Consider the following 22,547-nt stretch of genomic DNA (forward strand, 5'->3'; position numbering starts at 1 on the left):
TGATATGTTTGTACTTCTGAGAGTAGTTTTTGAAATTTAAGCGTACCCCTGGAAGGTGAAAACAGATTTAGTTGGCAATGACTAAAAGGTAGCAGAGTTGGTGGTAAGGTCACAGGGTGAACTTTCTATCCTGAATCTTCTTGCTTCCTACATGTGGGACCTTGGGACAAGTTACTTGACCATTTCTGCCTTAGTTTCTCCCTGTGAGAGGAAGATATTGAGAGTTTACAACTGATAGGAATGTGCTAAGGGTTATACACATAAGAGCTATGCACAGTGAACTTTCACTACTATTATTGTTGTTAACAGAATGTGTGTTTCTTCAGTTTACCAGGACAGTCCAATAGCAAATACTGCTTTTCACTAGATTAACTATACTTGATTTGTCAGCCCATTTTTCTTAATTGTTGTTTAGTCGCTGAGTCGTGTCTGACTCTTGGCAACCCCGTGTACTCTAGCCTGCGGCTCCTCCGTCCATGGGATTTTCCAGGCCAGAATACTGGAGTGGGTTGTCCTTTCCTTCTCCAGGGAATCTTCCCAACCCAGGGATGAAACCCAGGTTTCCTGCGTTGCATCTGTTGAGCCACCAGATAAGCCCCATTTATCCCAATACAGGGGATAAAACCAGTAAAGTATTATTATTGTTTGTTTTTAATCTTTTTCTTAGTGTAAAAGTTTACTTGTGTATCTGTACAAACATGTATTGGAGTTAGCAGTGATTTCATTTCCATGGATTTCTTAAAGACTCCAGTGTGCAGCAAGTTTGGAGGATGGGAATATGAGACAACCTATAGCAAATGTTGCCTTTCAACGTCATTGGAGAGGAGACCACAAGCACAGCTAAAAGACATAGAATTGGGCATCTGTTGGTTTGGATTCACTAGGTCTCAATCTGTAAGATGGGGCCAGTGCTGACTGTTCTGCCAACTGCATGTGGATCTTTCGAGGATTAAATGTTAGACTGGATTGAAAAACCTTTTGAGATAGAAAATGCCATAAAAATATTTAATATGCATCTGATGCAGGGAGGAAGCTAATTCTGATACCATGTTGGATATTGTTTCTTTGACTTGCTTTTTGTTGCTTTTGTACACCTTGTCTGGAGGACCCTGCTCCTCTGCCTGATTGAAAAGTGCCTTTATTCAGCTCATAGATAAATTGCCCAACCTACCTGGTGGCTCAGACAGTAAAGAATCCACCTGCAAGGCCAGAGACCTGGGTCTGATCCTTGGGTTGGGAAGATCCCCTAGAGAAAGAACGACTTACCCACCCCAATATTCTGGCCTGGAGAATTCCATGGACAGAGAAGCCTGTCAAGCTACAGTCCATGGGGTAGCAAAGAGTCAGACATGACTGAGTGAATTTCACTTTCTTCACCTGTGAATAGAAGAGATTAATACACCCTTTCCAAATGCTGGCTGGCCATTCACTTGGAGATGTTTTGCACGACTGAAGACCGTTTCACTCTACTTCCCCACTGTCCTCCCTCTCTATTCTGCCTTTTGACTTCAGTTCCTCATTGCTTCTTTCTCTCTGATCTATTAAAGAACCTGACATCCAGACCCCAATGAGTTGGCTGTTTTGAGGCACTAGCCTCATCTCAGTCTGTTAGCTCCCCAATTAAAGTCTCTTTCTTGCCTCAGTACCTTGTCTCTCGGATTCATTGGCCTGTTGTATGGCGAGCGGAGTGAGCTTGGACCTGGTTAACACATCTTCTTGTAATAAGTTCTTATTTTGGCAAATTGAATAATCTAGTTAGTAAAAAGATTTTATACCAGCACTACATTACTGACTGATTAACATAAACTTAAAAGTATGTTAAGAAGAAATTGAACACCTAAATCATGTGGCTAAGTGGATGTAACAACACAAGCTTTTCTTATTTATCCTTATGAACGGTCTCCCTGGTAATGTGGATTAGATCTTCCCATCTAAATTTGATATCTCAGAAACTTCCAGAATAAATTCTGTCCATCATTTGCCCATTTGGGCTTTTGAGCCCTTTGTTCTTTGTTACAGATCTCAGTGTGGATACAATACCAATGTCACACAATGCTGATGCTCCTCTTCTAGAAATCAGATTAGGTCATCTCTGCCTAAAGCCCTTCATCTGCTGCTCAGGGCCATCAGAACAAAGCCCAAATCCCATAATGGGATAAGGCCTGTAGTGATGTGGTCCTGTTGGCTGGTGAATATGAGGTTCTTTCTTCACTGTGAAAGAATTCAGAGATGAAGTAGAGTGGTTAAGAAAGTAAAGTGAAAGTTTATTTAAACAAGGATACGCTCTTAGAGGAGGTTTCCCAGGTGGCTCAATGGTAAAAAATCTGCCTGCCAGAGCAGGAAACACAAGAGACTCGAGTTTGATCCCTGGGTAAGGAAGATCTCCTGGAATAGGAAATGGCAACCCACTCCAGTATTCTCACCTGGAGAATCCCGTGGACAGAAGAGCCTGGCGGGCTACAGTCCATGGGTCACAAAGAGTAGGACGCAACTGAGCAAGTGGGCACACGTGCACATGCTCTCAGGGAGAGCTGGCAGGCAGGTGAGGAATTGCTGCTCTGGGTTTCTTTGGCAAGCATGTTATGAGGGGTGAACAAAAGAAGGGATGGGGAAGGAGTTCACTGGGGAAGGAGTGTCATTCCTAGGCCTCTGCAGATGCGTGTTTCACCTTTTGGCCTCACCCAGTTCACTCTTGCTCCTCCTCAGATGTCAATTTCATTGTGCCTCCCTTGGGGCATCCTTATCTCACTCCGTTTCTGCTTGCTGCTTCTTCCTGTGGAGTTGGCTGATCGTATCATACCTTCTCAGTCCTGCTCACCTTCTTCTTGTAGCCATTTCTTCTCATTTAGAGTTTCTGAATCAGCCCGATGAATATGGAGTTTGCATTTTGACCTGTGGCAACTACTACATACATTAACCTTTAAAAAGATACTTCTTCAAAGATCCCTCAAGAATTATTCACTGCCTTAGACTATTCATTGGTATGAAAAACCTTTATTGTAGGTTTTATTGTAGATCTGTACAAACGGATGAAGGCATTGAAGTTTGTAAACTTTATCATTTTTAATTAATTAGAAGTCATTTTGCTGTTAACATGCAGAAGTGTTGTTTAATAAATGATCTATGTTGTAAGTGTGCTGAATAAGCAGCTCCAGTTTATGTTTAGGCCTTTTCAAGTAGTGGGTGCTGTGGATTTGGGTTTGGGTCTCACATCTGCTCCAAAATCACTGCAGATGGTGACTGCAGACATGAAATTACAAGATGCTTGCTCCTTGGAAGAAAAGCTATCACCAACCTACACAGCGTATTGAAAAGCAGAGACATTACTTTGCCAACAAAGGTCCCTCTAGTCAAAGCTATGGTTTTTCCAGTAGTCATGTATGGATGTGAGAGCTGGACCATCAAGAAGGCTGAGTGCCAAAGAATTAATGCTTTTGAACTGTGGTGTTGGAGAAGACTCTTGAGAGTTCCTTGCTCTACAAGGGGATCAAATCAGTAAGTCCTTAAGGAAATCAGTCCTGAATGTTCATTGGAAGGACTGATGCTGAATCCAAAGCTCCGTTAGTTTGGCCACCTGATGCAAAGAGCCAACTCATTAGAAAAGACCCTGATGCTGGGAAAGATTGAAGGCAGGAGGAGAAGGGGGTGACAGAGGACAAGATGGTTTGATGGCATCACTAACTCAATGGACATGAGCTTGAACAAGCTCCAAGAGATGGTGAAGGACAGGGAAGTCTGGCGTGCAGCAGTCTGTGGGGTAGCAACGAGTTGGACACAACTGAGCAACTGAACAACAACAACTCAACCTCTGCCACTTGCCAGCTTTGAGATCTGGAGTGAGTACTTCCTTCAGCCTCACTCACAAGATGGGGACAAGTTTGGACTCACAGTACCGGTATGCGGATTAAATGAAATGATAAAGTCACTGAGCACAGTGACTGACATATATTAAATGCATTATGTATCTCCTATTTTTAATGTGTTTGCACACATGCTAAGTTGCTTCAGTTGTGTCCAACTCTGTCAGACCCTATGGGATGTACCCTCCCAGGTTCTGCGGGCTCTTTACCACTCGTGCCACCTGCGAAGCCCATTTTTAATGAATTGAAACTAACCTAGAACTTAGACAGCAAACAAGAGTGATAATCACCAAAACCGAATTTTTGCTTTATATGTAGAAAGAATAAGAATTGGTTCCTCTGACTAAATTCATTGCAGCAGCAATATAAATTAGCCCCTCTGACTAAATTAATGAAGCCTAAACTCATTGACCTTTGACCCTGAAGGGATGTGACCTTTGGCAAGTCAGATAACGTTTCTGGGCTTATTTTTATTCACCTGTGAAACTACTTGAGCTGTTTTGATCCCTTTCAATTCTATCTTTGATTTTCAGAATGGTTAAGAGAACTGAAATCATATCCCTCTTTCCTTTCTATGTCAGTATTTCCACTGTTCTGTGTGTGATAATCTAAGTAAATATTTCTTTGTAAGTAGCATGCTGAATTAAGAGTTTAAAACTTCAAGAAGAAATTTTACTACAGGTATTGGAGTATTGAAAGTCAATTTGGGCTTCTGAGTAGATTGAACTTAGAAATTATTCATTGTCTTAGAATAGCTCCTTCCCTTTCGAATCTGCATTTGAAAATCAAAGAAGACACCGAAAGATAGTTCTGCTCCTCTATAGAATGCCATTGGTTATTGATGTATAGAGGAGGCAATTTATGGGTTCAGAGAAAGTGCATCAAAGAGAGAAACTAAAGGCTGCTTAAATTTCTTTTGTTGTTTTTGTTAATTTTCTCATCTTTTCTAGTGTGAGCAAAGTCTTTGTGACTTTGGTCAACTCTGAGATCTTTTCTCTCTCTGTTTCAAAGAGAATCAGGATTTCTAAACTCCTGAAAATCTCTGGATTCAAATTCATTTTCTCTCTTTCTGCTTTTGGTCATATTATATAACTGTGGAAAATTCTTAAAGATATGGGAATGCCAGACCACTTTGCCTGCCTCCTGAGAAACGTGTATGCAGGTCAAGAAACAACAGTTAGAATACCAAACATGGAACAATGGACTGGTTCCAAATTGGGAAAGGAGTACTTTAAGCTGTATGTTGTCACCCTGTTTATTTAAACTATATGCAGAGTACATCATGCAAAATGCTGGGCTGGATGAAGCACAAGCTGGAATCAAGATTGCCAGAAGTACCAATAACCTCACATATGCAGATGACACTACCCTTATGGTAAAAGGGGAAGAGGAACTAAAGAAAGTGAAAGAGGAGAGTTGGCTTAAAACCCAGAGGAATCGGGTGGAGAGGGAGGTGGGAGGGGGGATCAGGATGGGGAATACGTGTAACTCTATGGCTGATTCATATCAATGTATGACAAACCCACTGAAAAAAATAATAATAATAAAAAAAATTTTTTTTAATTAAAAAAAAATAAAAATAAAAACAGAAAAAAAAATAATAAAACTCACCATTCAACAAACTAAGATCATGGCATCCAGTCCCATCACTTCATGGCAGATATATAGAGAAACAATGGAAACAGTGAGAGACTTTATTTTTGGGGGCTCAAAATCACAGCAGATGGTGACTGCAGCCATGAAATTGAAAGATGCATGCTCCTTGGAAGAAAAGCCATGACCAACCTAGACAGCATATTAAAAAACAGATTTTGCTTTGCTGACAAAGGTCCATCTAGTCAAAGCTGTGATTTTTTCAATAGTCATATATGGATGTGAGAGTTCGACCATAAAGAAAGCTGAGCACTGAAGAGTTGATGATTTTGAACTGTGGTGTTGGAGAAGACTCTTGGGAGTTCCTTGGATTACACGGCAATCAAACCAGCCAGTCCTAAAGGAAATCAATCCTGATTGTTCATTGGAAGGACTGTTGTTGAAGCTGAAACTCCAATACTTTGGGCACCTGATGAGAAGAACTGACTCTTTGGAAAAGATCTTGATGCTAGGAAAGATTGAAGGCAGGAAAAGAAGGGGACGACAGAGGATGAGATGGTTGGATGGCATCACCGACTTGATAGACATGAGCTTGAGCAAGTTCTGGGAGTTGGTGATGAACAGGGAAGCCTGGCATGCTGCAGTCTGTGGGGTCGCAAAGAGTTGGACACGACTGAGCAACTGAATTGACTGATTGACTGATGTGACTATTAATCTTTTTCATTACCTTGAAGGAGCAAAGAGAGATTAAGTTAGTATGATAGGTGTTACTGAAGTAATTTTGTTTATAGTTTTTAAATAATTTATTTGTACATATTAAATGGTAATAACTTGTAGCTGAGATGTTTGCCACTGCAGCTGTTGTTTAGGCAAAAAAATTAGGAGGTTTTTGAGAAAAACCAGAAAATCTAATGTAATATTCTTACGTAAACCACCAGGACTCTTTCAGCTTGCTGTCTACATCCCAAGCTGTGAGTTTTTATTTTGTATCCAGTCGAGTACTTGAGGGTAAGAAAAATACAGACAAAGAAAAGAGGTTGAGCGGAGGCATATATTTAAAATTTTATTTGAGTCCATAAGCATTTATTGATTATCTTGCTATGATATATCAGCTATCTATTAACACAATAATTCTATGTTAACAAAGTTCAATGACTTAAAATAATAAGCATTCATTTTACCCTCAAGTTTATGGGTTGGTTACTTTGTTACCAAACTCAGACCTGGATACAAGGAATGAGAATGAGTGCTGTTAGAAGGGAAATAGTTGCTCTAATCAAAAAGCTGGCAATCTGGGGAAAGGTGAACTAGTGTCCCAAAAGGATATCTCAAGTTTCTGTGTGGCCATGAAAGACTTTCAAGGGAAAAAGGGGAAGCAGTCTCAGTTGATCATTGAGATAGGTGTTGGAGTCATCACCATCCCCCACTGTGTGCAGGCTCGTTCACTCCTTGTGTGATCTTTTTTTAGATGCTATCTTATTCTCACAGTTTGTGAGATCCCTGAAGGGAAGGCTGGTCTCATCTGTTAGTTACATATTATTCATTTCTATTTCTTTGATCTAAGGAAAGAAGCAACAGATTAGGCAAAGTATTCTGTGATCAAAAATTTGAAAGGTATTTTAGGGCCAGAGTTTAGTTAAAATATAGCATTGCTAGAGTGACAAGACAAAAGGACCTCCTGCAGAGAGATCTTCCCTGCAAGGAGCCCTTTCCTAAAAAAAAAAGCAGGTCACAGCTTTGGATGGCTGGTTGTCCTGGTCTCAGCTGAGATCTCTCAATGGGATTTGAGGACTGAGTAGCTATGGAGGGTAACTTCAGGAAGAAGACCCATTTAGCTATGAATATTTGAACATGATTAACTAGGGAGGTAGATGTTAGTAGTTAGTAATTTTGCATTCAGAAAAATTAGGGCATGGGGAGCACAGTTTAGAACATTTATTTTGGATAGTCTTGATCTTTTGCTTTTATTTTCCTAATATCAGAAATTGTTAAAAATACAGAACTTGATAATGCTACTACCCCAGACTAATACAAAGTATTTTTTTAATGTCTAACAGCAAATTATCAAAGGTCTACCTAAAAGTGAAGGAATCATCTTTTTGCTTCACCTTTGTTTCACCTTTATCACTGGGTGTTCCTTTTAAACTTTTTCAGTAATTTTTCTGTTTTTCTTTAGTTGTCATCTTTGATGTCATCAGTTGGTGAGAACATCCAAGGATCATAGTATTTTGGACCTGAAAGGGACCTTGAAACCATTTGGTCAACTATCACTGATGTAGGAAGGAAATGAAACCCCTATAGATTTATACCAACTAATGTGAGAGATTAGCTGGAAGCACAGGGATAGAATCCTGGACTCTTGCTTCCTATTCTAGTGGTTTCCTCAGTGGTTCAGTTTTGCTGTTGGCATGTCTTCTGTCTTTGCAGGGAAAATAGTGGAGAATTTAACTGAAGTTGAAAATTATCAGTGATGACATTTGCATAGTTCTTTGTGTTTGTAAGGTACACTCAGCTATATTAGCTTGTGATTGAAATGAGTAGCTGAGGTAATCTGATATTATGGTTAAGTATTAGTTCTAATTTTTCAGTATCTTCCTCTATTGAAAAGGAGTTATAATGTTCTTCCTCAAGGAATTGTTGACATTACAAAGAAATTGTAAAGGGATTGGTACATTCATATCACTTATATTTGTGTCTGACATATTGTTTACTATTTTTACTATTATTATTTGTTGTTGTTTGGTTCTCATTCACAGGTATTGTGGACTAAGGGGGGGAAATTCTACTATCCAGTTTTTACAGTAGGAAGGAGAGGGAAAGGAGTTGCAGAAAATTCAGCTCTCTGTATGAACTTAGGAATCTCAGCCTCTGACCTAGTGTTTACCAAAAGAGGGGGCCATGTCATTTTGGCTCATTTTCTCATTTAATTTTGGTCAACAGCTGGAAACGGATATCTTGAAAGTTCATTTTTTTTCAACCACTATTCTCTGTATCATCCTAGGCTTTGTTACATTTTAAGAGTAAAATTATTTGGTACTTTTTTACGGAAATAGAGTTTTTCATGGAGGAAGAATTTCTAAACAAAGGGGCTCTTTTAAATATATCTCACTGAACTAGCCATCATATTGAGCTTTCAGTGAAACCAAATACCAATTACCTAAGTTTGACTTCTAAAACCCTGTGATTTGTTTTATAGAGAGGAAACCGCTCCTAATTTTTCCACTGTGTTAAAATAAACAAGCAACAGGGGGAACCTGAGAAGTGTAGTTTCTAAAAACAGGCCAATCCAAGAAGGGCTTTTTCATCCAGACGTGTTGTCACTCCAGCCCTTTCCCTTCCCACACTGCCATTCCCTTTGCCTTCCTGCTGCCAAGTATCCACATCCCGTCAAGGAACAGTGGAAATACCCACGGTTGGTCTTTGTTGAATTGGTCTGAAAATGATAGTGATGGTAGAGGCAAAACTAAGGAAAGGCCCAGAGCAGTGCTTTAACCGTTTTGGAATCACAGACCCGAGCTGACACTGAAGATCAAAGCCAAGGACTTTGCTTCAGAGAAATGCATAGATGCAAACATACATGAAATCTCGTATACAGTTTCAGGAGGTGATGGACTCTCTCAAGCCCATTTTAGGGTGGAAGAGATCACCAGTGTCAAGAAAGCTGACAGTATCCCTGACCTTCCTCCTCACCGGCTCTCTCTTGGGGGCTAAGGGAGAACAAAGGATTTAAACGTCGTGTTTGGGGGTGCATCCAGTCCAGAGCTTGCTAAAAGGTGACTGTGAATTGCTTTTTGGAAAAAGAAAAGGAAAGCAGGAAGGAAGGGATCTGCCTCAGAGTGATACTGTTTTCTCCTTACAGAGCCACTTGGACACATTTAGCTGTTACAAAATGGAAAACACATGTATTTAGTAAGGAGTTCAAGTGAGACATTTTTTGGTGAAATACTGACCAACCTAGATAGCATATTAAAAAGCAGAGACATCACTTTGTCAACAAAGGTCCATCTAGTCAAGGCTATGGTTTTTCCAGTGGTCATGTATGGATGTGAGAGTTGGACTGTGAAGAAAGCTGAGCACCAAAGAATTGATGCTTTTGAACTGTGGTGTTGGAGAAGACTCTTGAGAGTCCCATGGACTGCAAGGAGATCCAACCAGTCCATCCTAAAGGAGATCAGTCCTGGGTGTTCACTGGAAGGACTGATGCTGAAGCTGAAACTCCAGTACTTTGGCCACCTGATGCGAAGAGTTGACTCATTGGAAAAGACCCTGATGCTGGGAGGGATTGGGGGCAGGAGGAGAAGGGGCTGACAGAGGATGAGATGACTGGATGGCATCACTGACTCGATGGACATGAGTTTGAGTAAACTCTGGGAGTTGGTGATGGACAGGGAGGCCTGGAGCGCTGTGATTGATGGGGTCGCAAAGACGGACACATCTGAGCGACTGAACTGACTGACTGACTGAACCCACTCAGGTCTCACAAATGAAGCTTTCTTTTTGTAGAACATCCTTACTGTGTGAAGATAACACATTCATATACAGATTTTAAGAAATTCTTGAGGAGGATGCCTTTGAGGAAAAATTAGACTAAAAAAAGTAAAAGCAAAAAGTGAAAAAGGGCCAGGGAAATAAGGATGAGTTGGGGAAATGTTTGCTGGATTATGCGGTTTGATTTTTTCCCTACAGTTTGTATTTTAAAATGCAGAAATTTGTAGGTGAAAAGGACTTGCTTTAAGTTTTTCTGTGGAAGTTTGTTGACAGCTTCCTCTTCCTTCCTTTGATCATCTTTATTAAAACCAGCCAATCACATGTCTTCTGTGTGGACATTTAGTGCTTCCACTTTGTACAAGTGGCAGATGCAGGCTCCACACAAGTTGCTGCCTCTAAAGAAGTGGCATTCTCATTACCTGGTTTGCTTCCAAGGGTCATAGGCACATGAAGTAATTTTCCATTGCATATTCATGAGGTCTGATCTGACCACTGATGTTCATAATTTTGTTTTTCTCTTGTTGTTGTTCAGTCACTCGGTCCTGTCTGACTCTTTTGCAACCCCATGGACTGTAGCCTGACAGGCTTCTCTGTCCATGGGATTTCCAGGCAAGGATACTGGAGTGGGTTGCCATGCCCTCCTCCAGCAGATCTTCCTGAGCTAGGGATTGAACCTGCATCTCCTGCATTGCCAGGCGGATTCTTTACTATTGAGCCACTGAGAAAGCCCAATAACTTTAACTTTGTTACTTTGGATAAGTTACTTAATCTCTTAAAACCTTGGCATCTTTTTTTTTAGGGGTAAAACATTTGTGAGATGTTTTGTGGGTGAAAGACACTGTCCCTCTCAAGTTACATTCAATAGACAAATGAACTCTTATTTTGTTTAGGATCATCCCTGTGACTAGGGTCATCATACATTAATAGTTGCCAGAATGCTTCTGTTATTTGGGGGTTAGATAGGATAGTAATATTTATAGCTAACTGTACTAGGTTGTATTCCCTGTATTATTGTACAGCTTATTATTCTTCACAACTTTCCTGTGAAGTAGACACAACTCTTATCCCCTCTTTTATAAATGAAAAAAATAGATGTGCAAAGGGATTAAAAAAAAACTTGTCCAAAATCTTCCAGACAAAAAGAAACAGAGCTGGGGGTTGAAACCTGCGTGGTCTGTTCCAGAAACCATGCTCTTAGCGGCTATCTTTTCCAACCTTCTTTTGAGCTAGAACCTATTCACATTGAAAAGAAAATGTTACATGTAGTGAACTCTGACTCTTATTTAATATGCTTTTTCTTTTCTGTTTCAGGTATCTGACAGCAAGCAGCAATAGAAATTTCCTGCTTACCATGAGGCCCTTCTTAAAAAGGGCCACTTTGATCATAAGTTATGTAAGTACATATATGCTTTTAAAATATCTAATAAGAAATATTTTACTTTGACTCAGAGACATGATCCAGATTCTTTAACGGAATCAGCAATCGAGCCTAACAATATGATCTTAAGATCAAACAGTTTACATACCATAAATGTTACAAGGCCTTGGAATGTACGTATGGAAGCATTCTAGGGATGTGTGAGTTCAGTGGCACCAACAGCATGAACTGTACTTTGTGAGTCCTTTTTAGGATGCTGGTGCTGAGTTGTTTCTGCAACACAAACCTGGCTGTGTCAATTATCTGTTCCTGCATTACAAAACACCCAAAATGTAGTGGCTTAAAACAAAACCACCATATTAGCTTCCCTGAATGCTTTAGTTTGGGTCACATCCAGCTGGCTGGTTCTTCTATATTTTTGGCTGGGATTACTCAAGCAAGTTTGTGCAGTTATGAGTCAGAGCAGGTAACCTCTCTGTGATAACTCATCCTCTTAGGCCTCTCTCTGTGGCTACTCTCTCTAGTTGGATGGACAGGATCTTTTTACAACCTGACAACTGGATTCTAGAACAAACTAAATGTTGCAAGACCTGTGAAGTTTCCACTAGATCCTTTTGTTCAGTGCAAGTCACAAGACCAGATTTAAAGGAAGGTGAAGTTGACTCCACTCTTGGTAGGAAGAGCAAACAGAAGGTGCATACAAAAAAGATAGGGGTTCTGGGTCCTGATCTTCAGTGACTATCACATTGGTCATCTTCTTACACAGTTGAATGCCTCTATTCAAAGAAACTAGGAGATCAGTCTCTTATACTGTTGCTGTTTTTCATAAATTCTAAGTCCAGAATTATAACAAAGTTTGACAGGAAACTTATAAAAATGTTTTTAAATTGTAATATTAACAATTAATGATATTTTAAATCAACATTAAGGCATGTTTAAGCACTGCAGATGGTGACTGCAGCCATGAAATTAAAAGACACTTGCTCCTTGGAAGAAGAGCTATAACCAACCTAAACAGCATATTAAAAAGCAGAGACATTACTTTGTCAACCAAGGTCCATCTAGTCAAAGCTATGGTTTTTCCAGTAGTCATGTATGGATGTGAGAGTTGGACTATAAAGAAAGCTGAGCACCAAAGAATTGATGCTTTTGAACTGTGGTTTGGAGGAGACTCTTGAGAGTCCCTTGGACTGCAAGGAGATTCAACCACTCTGTCCTAAAGGAAATCAGTCCTAAATATTCATTGGAAAGACTGATGCTGAAGCTGAAACTCCAATACTTTGGCTACCTGATGAGAACTGACTCAATGGAAAAGACCCTGTTGGTGGGAAAGATTGAAGGCGGGAGGAGAAGGGGACGATAGAGGATGAGATGGTTGGATGGCATCACTGATGTGATGGACATGAGTTTGAGTAGGCTCTCGGAGTTGGTGAAGGACAAGGAAGCCTGGCATGCTGCAGTCCATGGGGTCGCAAAGAGTTGGACACAACTGAGCAACTGAACTCAACTGAACGAAGCAAGAAGGTGTGCAAAAACTGAAAGAGATGGAGAGCTTTGACTGGACAATTTCAGCAAAAGGGGCAGAAGATTTCTCCAAAGAATGCCCCAGTATCTTTGCATAGAATAAAGACAATTCAACTTTCATTTCAGAAGTGATTTATATTCTTTGTGTTTTTTGGGAATGCAAGAACTTGACAGTACTGCTGTGATGCCCTGTACTTCCTGCTATAGAGCAGTTAATTCATTTAGGCAGTTAACAGAGGTAAAAAGCTTTTCATAAGTCTCTTGAGTCTTAATTGCTTTCAGTTCAAAACTACCTATATGCCAAAGTAGCATATTTGGGGATGACATATTCTGTTACCTCTCAGTAGTTTAGGGAATTCATATTCTTTCAGGATATTTTTCCTGTTACTTTTATAGTTGACATTTTCCATTGCAATATCTTTAAAATTTTAAATTTAGTTTATGTGAGTGTTAATTAAAATGATTTTTAATTTCTTCTTAGGCATTATTTACTGCTGATATGCTTTTGACTTACACAGTATGTTCATTTTAGATTTTTGGATTTTGGATTTGGATTTGGGGTCACTTATATAAAAAAGCATTCATGAAATAAGTCAGTGATATTCCCTGGGAAAAAATCTAGCCTTAATTCCCTCCTCATATTAATCTTTTAGCTTTTAGTGAAGCAGAGATTTCCCTCTAACTCTGACAGACAGAACATAATTGGTCCTGCTAAAATGAGAATTGCATCTAGAAGGTCTATGTGGGTGAATTCTATAAACAAATGTCATCCCTACTGAAATGTCTTTGGCCTCTGGTTTTCTCAACCCATCTTTGGAATGGGACAGCACCATTCCGTGATAAAATTCCATTGAGTGGCACAAAAGTCATTTCTTGGGATTGTTGAAATAACTCTGTGTGGATGGTCTGCTTCAGAGCATTTGAGGGTTGGAACATTTCCAAATGTGTTTGTTCAGGGCACAGAAGTATCATCTACTGTAGCTGAAGTTAAGTTTCATAGGGTTGTATGAGACCAATGGTTAAGACACAGGGCATTGGAGCCCAGTGACATGAGTCCAACTCCTAGATCCGGTAGTTTACTAGCTGTTGGATTCTGGGCAGATTACCTTTAAGCTTCAGATTCCTCATCTTCCTCTAGGACTGGGAGGCCTCAGGTGGAAAAGTCTTTACAGTAAGTCCCCTACATATGAATGAGTTCCATTCCAAGAGCATGTTCCTAAAGTCCCCTTTTTTTAAGTCCAACAAAGGTAGCCTAGGTACCCAGCTAGGCCATATAGTACTGTACAGTGATAGTTTTATACTTTTCATGCAAATAATACTTTTAAAAAAACACTAAAAAATAAGGGGAACATATTTAATCTTACAGTACCTTGAAAAGTACAGTAGTACAGTACAATAGCTGGCATACAGCGGCTGGCATTGAGCAAACAGGCTAGAAGAGTACTGTCTGGAGGAGGGAGAGGTGGGAGTTGGTATTGTACTACTGTTTTTTGTACAATACTATACAGTTGTTTGTTTTAAAAGAATAAGAACTAAATATGAATTTAGATATATCTTAGTGACTATATATCAATGTTCCTAAATAGTGGCTTCCCACATGGCTCAATGATAAAGAATCCGCCTGCCAATGCAGGAGACATGGGTTCAATCCCTGGGTCAGAAAGATACCCAGGAGAAGGAAGTGGCAACCCACTCCAGTATTCTTGCCTAGAAAATCCCATGGGCAGAGGAGCCTGGCGGTCTACAGTCCATGGGGTTGCAAACAACTGGACATGACTTAGCAACTAGGAAACAACAACAACAAAAGTGCACAAAAGCACACCCACTTGTGGAGGATGCACACACGACCGTGTGCACCAGACATGTGAACTGACTTACGTGATTAGACATGCAAATGCATGTTTGCACCTTTGAAATTTCACAACTTGAAGGTCATATGTAGGGGGTCTTGTTGTTCAGTCACTCAATCATATGCAACCCCATGGACTGCAGCACACCAAGTCCCACTGACCCTCATTTGCTGTAGTGGATAGCAATGGATGAGAACTAATAACTGCTGGAAACTGACAGCTGTTATTAAGATTTATGTGCCTTTTCCTCGTCACCTTGGTTGTTTTCTCTCTCCTCTACCTATTTCCATCTTTCCTACTCATCTTCAATGATAGGATTTTATAAAAATGCTCACTAGAAAATGTGCTTGTAGGACAAAATATTTGTAAAGCATCTGAAAGTATTTTCCATAAAGACAGGGATTATTTCCAACAAGCAACAATTTTCTCAGCATATCTTCCTTTCTCCAAAGGTGATCGTTGTTCTGTACTTTCGTCTGTGGATAATGGGAGGATCTATGCCCCTCTTTTCAGAGCAGGATAATCCGGCTTCATTTTCGCCTTACATTCTTACAAGGTCAGTAGAAGTGAATTTTTTTTAACTTTACTTGGTATTTATCTGATTGTTTTAAGTAATCTTAAATAATACATTGGCTTTGCATTTTAAGGAAAGAAAGGCTGTGTTCTAGTCAGGGTGTATGGAAAAAAGAAACCACTGTTTAGACATTTGGAATTCTTTTCAACAAATGGTGCCATTTTGTCAATATTATTATAATTTTGTCATTATTATTGTTCTGATCTTGGTATATGTTTGTTTACTCAATAAGCATTTTATTGAGCACTTAATAATAAATATCTATTGAGTGGCTCATAAGGCAAATATTACAGAACAATGCACTGAGAGGTATTTAGAGGTTAATTGACCATCATAACTATTTGTGAGATTGAAATCAGTGGGAAAGTTGAAAGTAACAAACAGAAATCAACAACAATTTTTGCCAAGTTATTGTATAACCATTGCCAGTTATGTATAACCATTTGTCCTTAAGAGATTTAGGATAGTGGAGTAAGAAGTGATGATGACCAGTGGATTTTGTTCATCTAAATTCCTTATCCAACCTGCTGTGGTGTACTTCTGAGGCTCTCAGTTATAATTATATTTGATAGTTTTCATAACTTTACTTCAGGAAAATATTGCTATAATATTTGTACATTAAGGTTACTACTCTTAAATTTTCATAGTTTTAAATACTTTTTTAATATCTAATAATTTTCAAATTAGTAACTTACCTTCTCTTTTTTGTGTTTGCAAAGACATAATAAATCTTAAACCTTGACTGATAGCACATATGTATTTTAGCTGATTTGTATTTCTTAGGTATAGAATATTGTTGGATTTTGTTTTTATAAAGCCAGACAGTGATCTCTGTTTTACTTCACTTATTTAATTCACATGTTTTAATTGGTAAATTTCTAGTCTCTTTGCATTTTATGTTTTCCTTTTTTGTTCTTAGTGTTTTCTTCTTTTTAAAGAATATTTTCCATTCAAAAAGGATACCTTCCAACTTGATTGACCCTTTTTTATAGTAAATATTGTGTCACAATTGTTTTCATTACTTGCAAGATCTATTTGTATTAAAAAATCTTGAATCTCCTTCAGAAACCATATGGTATACAGCCTTGAGTGTTGACTTATCCCTTTGAGGTAATCTAGAGACTTATAAATTGTTGTTTATGGCTTATATTCTTCAAAAACTATTCAATTAGTCCATTTACTAAGCTTGACATCTCTAACCCAGATTTTTGTTAATATTGTAATCTACTTGTCCTTTTTAGGTCTCTCTCACCTGCTTTCAACTTCTCCAGGGTTCCTTGTCTGGGTATTTTTAGCTCATTGATAAATTGTTTCCTGTTCTGCAGCTCCTTCAGTAGCTATTTTCTGCCTTTAAGAGAAAAAAGCAACTTTGACAGATCCTGTTCTTGCTTATGGCTCCATTTCCCTTAGCCCTTTATTGGTCTCCCTCCAAGCTTTCTTGTCTGATGAATTTAAGTGGTCATTCTTTATAGTTGGATGTAGCCTATTCATCTGGAGATTGAGCACACCAGTCTCCAAAAGCCAAGCTTCATGAAGGAGATAGACAGACAAGAACTAGAACAGATTGCTCTCAACTCACCAACCAATCATTTCATTTGTAACTCTGTCATCAGCAAACACATGCCTGCCCCATAGTCCTTGGGGTCTGGACAAGGTGCCTTTGGTCTCTGGCTCACTTGTCCTCCTGCCAGAGTGGTCAGGATGCATTTTTATTCCTGCCAGTGGTAAAAAAACAAATTCTTTGGTGGAACCTCTGGCAGAATTAGGATCTTGGGGGCCGTCATTCGCTAGATTCTGCCTTTCACTTCCAAGGTATTTACATATGTTTTCTGAGGCAGCTGATATACCTTTCATCCAGGACTTTCTGTCTGTGAATCCATCTGAGTTTATCTAAGTTTATCTCAGTCACTTAGTTGTGTCCAACCCCTTGTGACCCCACAGACTATAGCCTGCCAGGCTCCTCTGTTCTTGGAATTTTTCAGACAGGAATACTGGAGTGGGTTTCCATTTCCTCCTCCAGAGGATCTTCCCAGTGTCTCCTGCATTAAAGGCAGATTCTTTCCGACTGAGCCACTGGGGAAGCCGAGTGACTGCTCAGGCAATTCAGTCAACACAAAGTGATAGAACAGAATGTCCTAACACCTTTATTTTATTTATCTTAAAAAGAACAAGCAAACACATATCTTTTAGTTCTTATGTTTCATACTTAAAATACTCTTTCAATGATAGTTGCTATAAATGGCCTTTCACATTCCTCTAAGATAGCTGCATTATAACTGACTCTTTTGAGCATCCAGAAAATTGTCTTTAATACCTTTCCTGAGTAAAGGTTGTACACTGCTTGCATAATTGACTTCTAGTACAATGATGATTTTAAACTGGGTTAGCTTAGTCTGTTTCCAATTCTCTTTTTTTCCCCTCTTCTCATCAGCTGTACAATTTAGCTATGACTTGGCTGGCTTTGTGAGTCTGTCTTTACCAATTAGAGGATTGTCAGTCACCTAAGTCTTGTTAATGCTTCACCTCTTTTAGTGGATTTGTAAACTGAATAACTTTGATAACATCTTTGCTTCCATCTTGCAAGGATGAAAATGAAAAGTGAAGGTGAAGTCACTCAGTTGTGTCCAACTCTTTATGACCCTATGGATTATAGCTCCCCAGACTCCTCTGTCCGTGGGATTTTCCAGGCGAGCGTACTGGAATAGGTTGCCATTTCCTTCTCCAGGGGATCTTCCCAACCCAGGGATTGAACTCGGGTCAGGAAGATCCCCTGGAGAAGGGGATCTTAATAACTTTATTATCAGGTGAGAGTTTCAAACTACTTTTCTCTTCCCTTAATAATTGTTGAAGTTAATGATTACAGATAGTTTTTAAAGTATCCTAAAAGCTTTTAAGGGTTGCTTGGTCAACTTTGTTTTTTGGTTTCTTTCAAATGACTTCTTATGACTTAAGTTCTGAGATTCCTTCTCTTTTAGATGATCTATTCCCATGTGTTTAGCTAAGAGGAAACACTTGCCATTTTCTGCCTAACAAAACTGAGATTCAAAATCGTGGTATACTCTTGGGAAACCTTTGTTAAGAAAAAGTATCTAAGACTTGGAAAAGCAAAGTGTGACCGTGGCATTCACTGTGATGCAGAGCATTAGCTAACAAACCTAGAGGCATCCAACTTTGGTTGACTTGCTACTTACATTCACTGTATTTTACAACTCTATTCACTTAGAATTTTATGTATAGAAATCTGACAGGTGTGATTATTTCTTTTCTCTCTAGTAGAAAATAAAATTTCAAATGTTAGTTTTATTCTTTGCATCTAATTTACCAATTTCATTACTTTTTACTTTTCCATGAACTGTGAAAACTTTTTGAAATTAACTTAAATAGATACATATATATTTGTGTTTCTGGAGTTAAGTTCAGTTCCGTCTGACTCAGTTCAGTTCAGTTCAGTTCGCTCAGTCATGTCCGACTCTGACTCCATGGACTGCAGCAGACCAGGCTTCTGTGTCCATCACTAACTCTTGGGGCTTGTTCAAACTCATGTCCGTCGAATTGGTGATGCCATACAACCATCTCATCCTCTGTTGTCCCCTTTTTCTCCTGCCTTCAATCTTTCCCAGCATCAGGGTCTTTTCCAATGAATCAGTTCTTCATATCAGGTAGCCAAAGTATTGGAACTTCAGCTTCACCATAGGTCCTTCCAATGAATATTTAAGACTATATTTCTTATATAAACTCAGTTTATATCTGTATTTAATAATAGCTTTATTGAAATATCATTTACCTGCCATACAATTCATCTATTTCCAATGTACAGTTTGGTCATTCTCAGTATACTCACAAAGTTTAGCGCAACCATCATCACAATCAAATTTAAAACATCTCCCTAGAAAGAAACCTCATATCCATTAGCAGCCGCCTCCCATTTCAGTCCAGTCCCCCAACCCTAGGCAACCACTAATCTATTTTTATCTCTGTAGAATTATCTCTGTAGAGTTACTTCTTCTGGACATGAACCATTGAAATTATATGAAATGTGATCTTTCGTGACAGACTTCTTTTACTTAGGAAAATGTGTTGATGACTCATCATGTTATAGCATACATAGATAAGTATTTTTTTTTATTCTACAGTAGTATGCCATTGCATGGATATATCACTTTTTATCCTTCATCTGTTGATGGACATTTGGGTTGTTTCTACTTTTTAGCTGTTACATATAATGCTGCTATGAACATTCAGGTACAAGGTTTTGTTTGAATATAAGTTTTCGTTTCCCTTACATATGTAGCTAGGCATGTAATTGCCAGGTCATATATGTTAACACTGTATTTTACTTTTTGAAGTACTGTGAGACTGTTTACCAAAACAATCTCTACCAGTAGTATATGAACATTCTGGTTTCTCTATGTCCTCTTCAACACTTGTCTTTTTGACAGTCTTTCTGTTGTTGTTGATTTGATTATAGCCCTACAAGTGGTATGAAATGGCATCTTATTGTGGTTTTGATTTGCATTTCCCTAGTGAGAGTGACATAGACAACATTTATATGTACATGTTAGCCATTTGTATATCTTCTTTGGAGAAATGTCTATTCAGATACTTTGACCAGTTTTTAATAGGGTTATTTGTCTTTTTGTTATTGAGTTATAATAGTCTTTATGTATTCTAAATGTGATATTTATATAGTCTAGTTATATGATTTATAAACATTTTTTACCTTTCTGTGGGTTGCTGTATCACTTTCTTGATGCACACAAGATTTTAACTTTGAAGCACACACATACAAAAAATGCTTTGAAGTACAAAAGATTTTAACTTTGATGAAATCTGATTTATCCACTTTTTGGTTGTTATTCCTTATGCTTTTGATGTTATATCTAAGATGGCTTTTGCCTAGCTCAAATTCTTTTTTAAATTGGCTTTGTTAAGGGTCTGTTTCCCTAATTAATACATTATGTGTTTAGTCTTCACTGTGTGTTTGTACAGGATTATGTTTTTAATATTTTAAATTGTACTTTGGTCCAGTTTACATTAGCAGCAGTTCAGAGGTCTTTTAGAATTTGGCTTTATATTTTTGACTTTTGGGTGTATCCAGCCAACAGGATAGATCCATACAGAATGGAGGAGTCATCATTATTTGCCATATGCTGTCAACAAACCCTTAATCTTTTTCCTTTTCATTTTATCCCAGGCATTCAGATTGTTTGGAAATCATACTAACTGTCAGGAATTCTGTGACTGATCAATGACTTTTCCAATCTGTAATTGAGATTGTGTGGGTCAGCTAAATGACATGACGTTGAATTGTATATGTTTCTGCTTTTGACTTGAGAAGAAATATATCTTTATAAGTTGAAGAACAGGGAGAATATTGTATTTTGATTGCCCAACTTTCTCTTGACAAGCAAGTTTAAGAAAATTTTTGCCTCCCATCCCACGTGGAATTTCTATTGTAACAAGAGCTGAAAGTTTTCACCAGAGGTAGAAAGAAGTGAATGGAGACAAAAGTCATGTACTAGAACAGAGACAACAAAACGAAACAGGTTAGCAATTTGGGACACCTGAGATTAAAAAATTTTGAAATTGGATTTGAATGTAGATAGGGGCTAAAGCCCAGGATTGCAGGTGAGTTTAGAGTAGAAGTTCCAAGTTAAATGTTAAACCAAGAACAAGTGTGTGTGGGGAGAGGTGGAGAGTGGGACTAAGGGCCAGAGTGATTATGTAGATCTGTGGTGTCTACTGCTAGGGCCACGTGAGGCTACCAGCTAGTCTGAATTGAGATCTACTTTAAGTATAAATCAAATATGCACAAGATTTTGAAGACAAAATCCTATAAGAATGATAAGATGCAAAACATCTCAGTAATAGTTTTATATTGATTATATCCCTCCGAGATTCAAACACTTCCCCCAGGCCCGCCAGTGCGAGGGTTTCCCGGTGTCTGGGAACGTCCTCTATTAAGACTCCCTTACCGGGACGGTTGATTATATCCCATTAAATATATACATGTTGAAATGATATTTTGAGTATATTCTTGAAACAAAATATACTATTAAATTAATTTGGCATGCTAATTTCTGCTTTTTATCATAGCTAATAAAATGTTGAAAATATGCACACTTTATTATATTTCTGTTGGATAGCACTGGCCTAGAACAAGTGGTGGGGTTCTTGGCCTAGCTCTTAGAAGGACAGGTAGGCTGGCTAGTGGAGTTAGACACAGCTTACTCTGCAGCCTGCCTCTGCCTCTGATCTGGCTGTTTTCCTCTAATCTGCCACATCTGTTTTATTCAGCTGATTCTCAGTGGTGGAGATTTTGCACTCTGCCTTTTGGTGTCAAGACTGACTTAGTGCCATCTGAAAAAGAAGTCCTTTGGGGACCAAGACCATGGATGCTTATGTTGCTTCTTATAAATTATAATACCACCCAAATTTATGCCCTGGTTACAGCTGTCCTGGGCTTTATGATTTTACTCGAAACAGCTTGCGAAACCTGCATGCATCTCAAAAACACTTGTAAATCATGTTGAAACATCAGTGCTTGGGTCTGGTACCCAGAGATTCTGTTTCTGTGGTTATGGAGGACTCACATTTGAGGAGTGAGGGAGTAGGTCTCTGAGCAGCTTGTTCTGTCAGAAAATTGTCATTTAGCACAGGATTTAGTCATATGTTTTATATGTGTCTCTTTAGAAATGTGGTGCTTTGACTTTCAATTTTGTGACTTAACACACTTTTGTAAATCTTGGATTAAAAATAAAAACAAAAGCCTGAGTTAAGTAAGGCTTCCACATCGGGCTACAGCCTGCAGAAGAGATAACGTTGTTTTCACTCTTAAGGCACCGCCTGCTGCCTAGTAACAGGTTTTCTATTTTACTTGATTCAAAGGAGACAGAACATCAAGCAGTATATCCTTAACCGAAGAACTATGGCCTTTCTAATATTGAAAATAGCTGTCTTTCAAATTCAGGAAACAGATAAAATTGGATTTTTCAGTGAATTTAAGGCCTCCTATCAGCATCATGTTTTTTTCATGAGATGTGATTCTGGATAAGCAGGTGAAATATATCCATTTAGGTGGGTAGATCTGTTTCTGCAGCTCGGCTATACAAGAAAAAGCATGTATTATTTTGTAGGAAGACATTAAGATATGAAATAATGAGATTAAGATAGAAGTCAATATCATCCTTCAAAAGAAGCTTTTTTTCTGTCTCCATTTTTAGTTGGTAATTTCAAACAGGCATGAGACCTTAGGTTTTGATAGTTACAGCTTTAGTGCA

At 38.6% G+C, this 22,547-nt stretch overlaps 1 protein-coding gene across 2 annotated transcripts in view; it reads left to right on the plus strand.

Moving 5' to 3' along the window:
- The window catches only part of TMTC1 (transmembrane O-mannosyltransferase targeting cadherins 1), a 294,332-nt gene that overhangs the window by 122,885 nt on the left and 148,900 nt on the right, over positions 1–22,547 (plus strand). For both annotated transcript variants that reach the window (XM_065939883.1, XM_065939889.1), the window contains exons 6-7: positions 11,253–11,334; positions 15,146–15,249. In XM_065939883.1, the coding sequence (XP_065795955.1) occupies positions 11,253–11,334; positions 15,146–15,249 (186 nt within the window). The remainder of the gene's footprint in view (positions 1–11,252; positions 11,335–15,145; positions 15,250–22,547) is intronic.

Source organism: Muntiacus reevesi, chromosome 1 (genome assembly GCF_963930625.1).
Source record: "Muntiacus reevesi chromosome 1, mMunRee1.1, whole genome shotgun sequence".
NCBI classification, from domain to species: domain Eukaryota; kingdom Metazoa; phylum Chordata; class Mammalia; order Artiodactyla; family Cervidae; genus Muntiacus; species Muntiacus reevesi.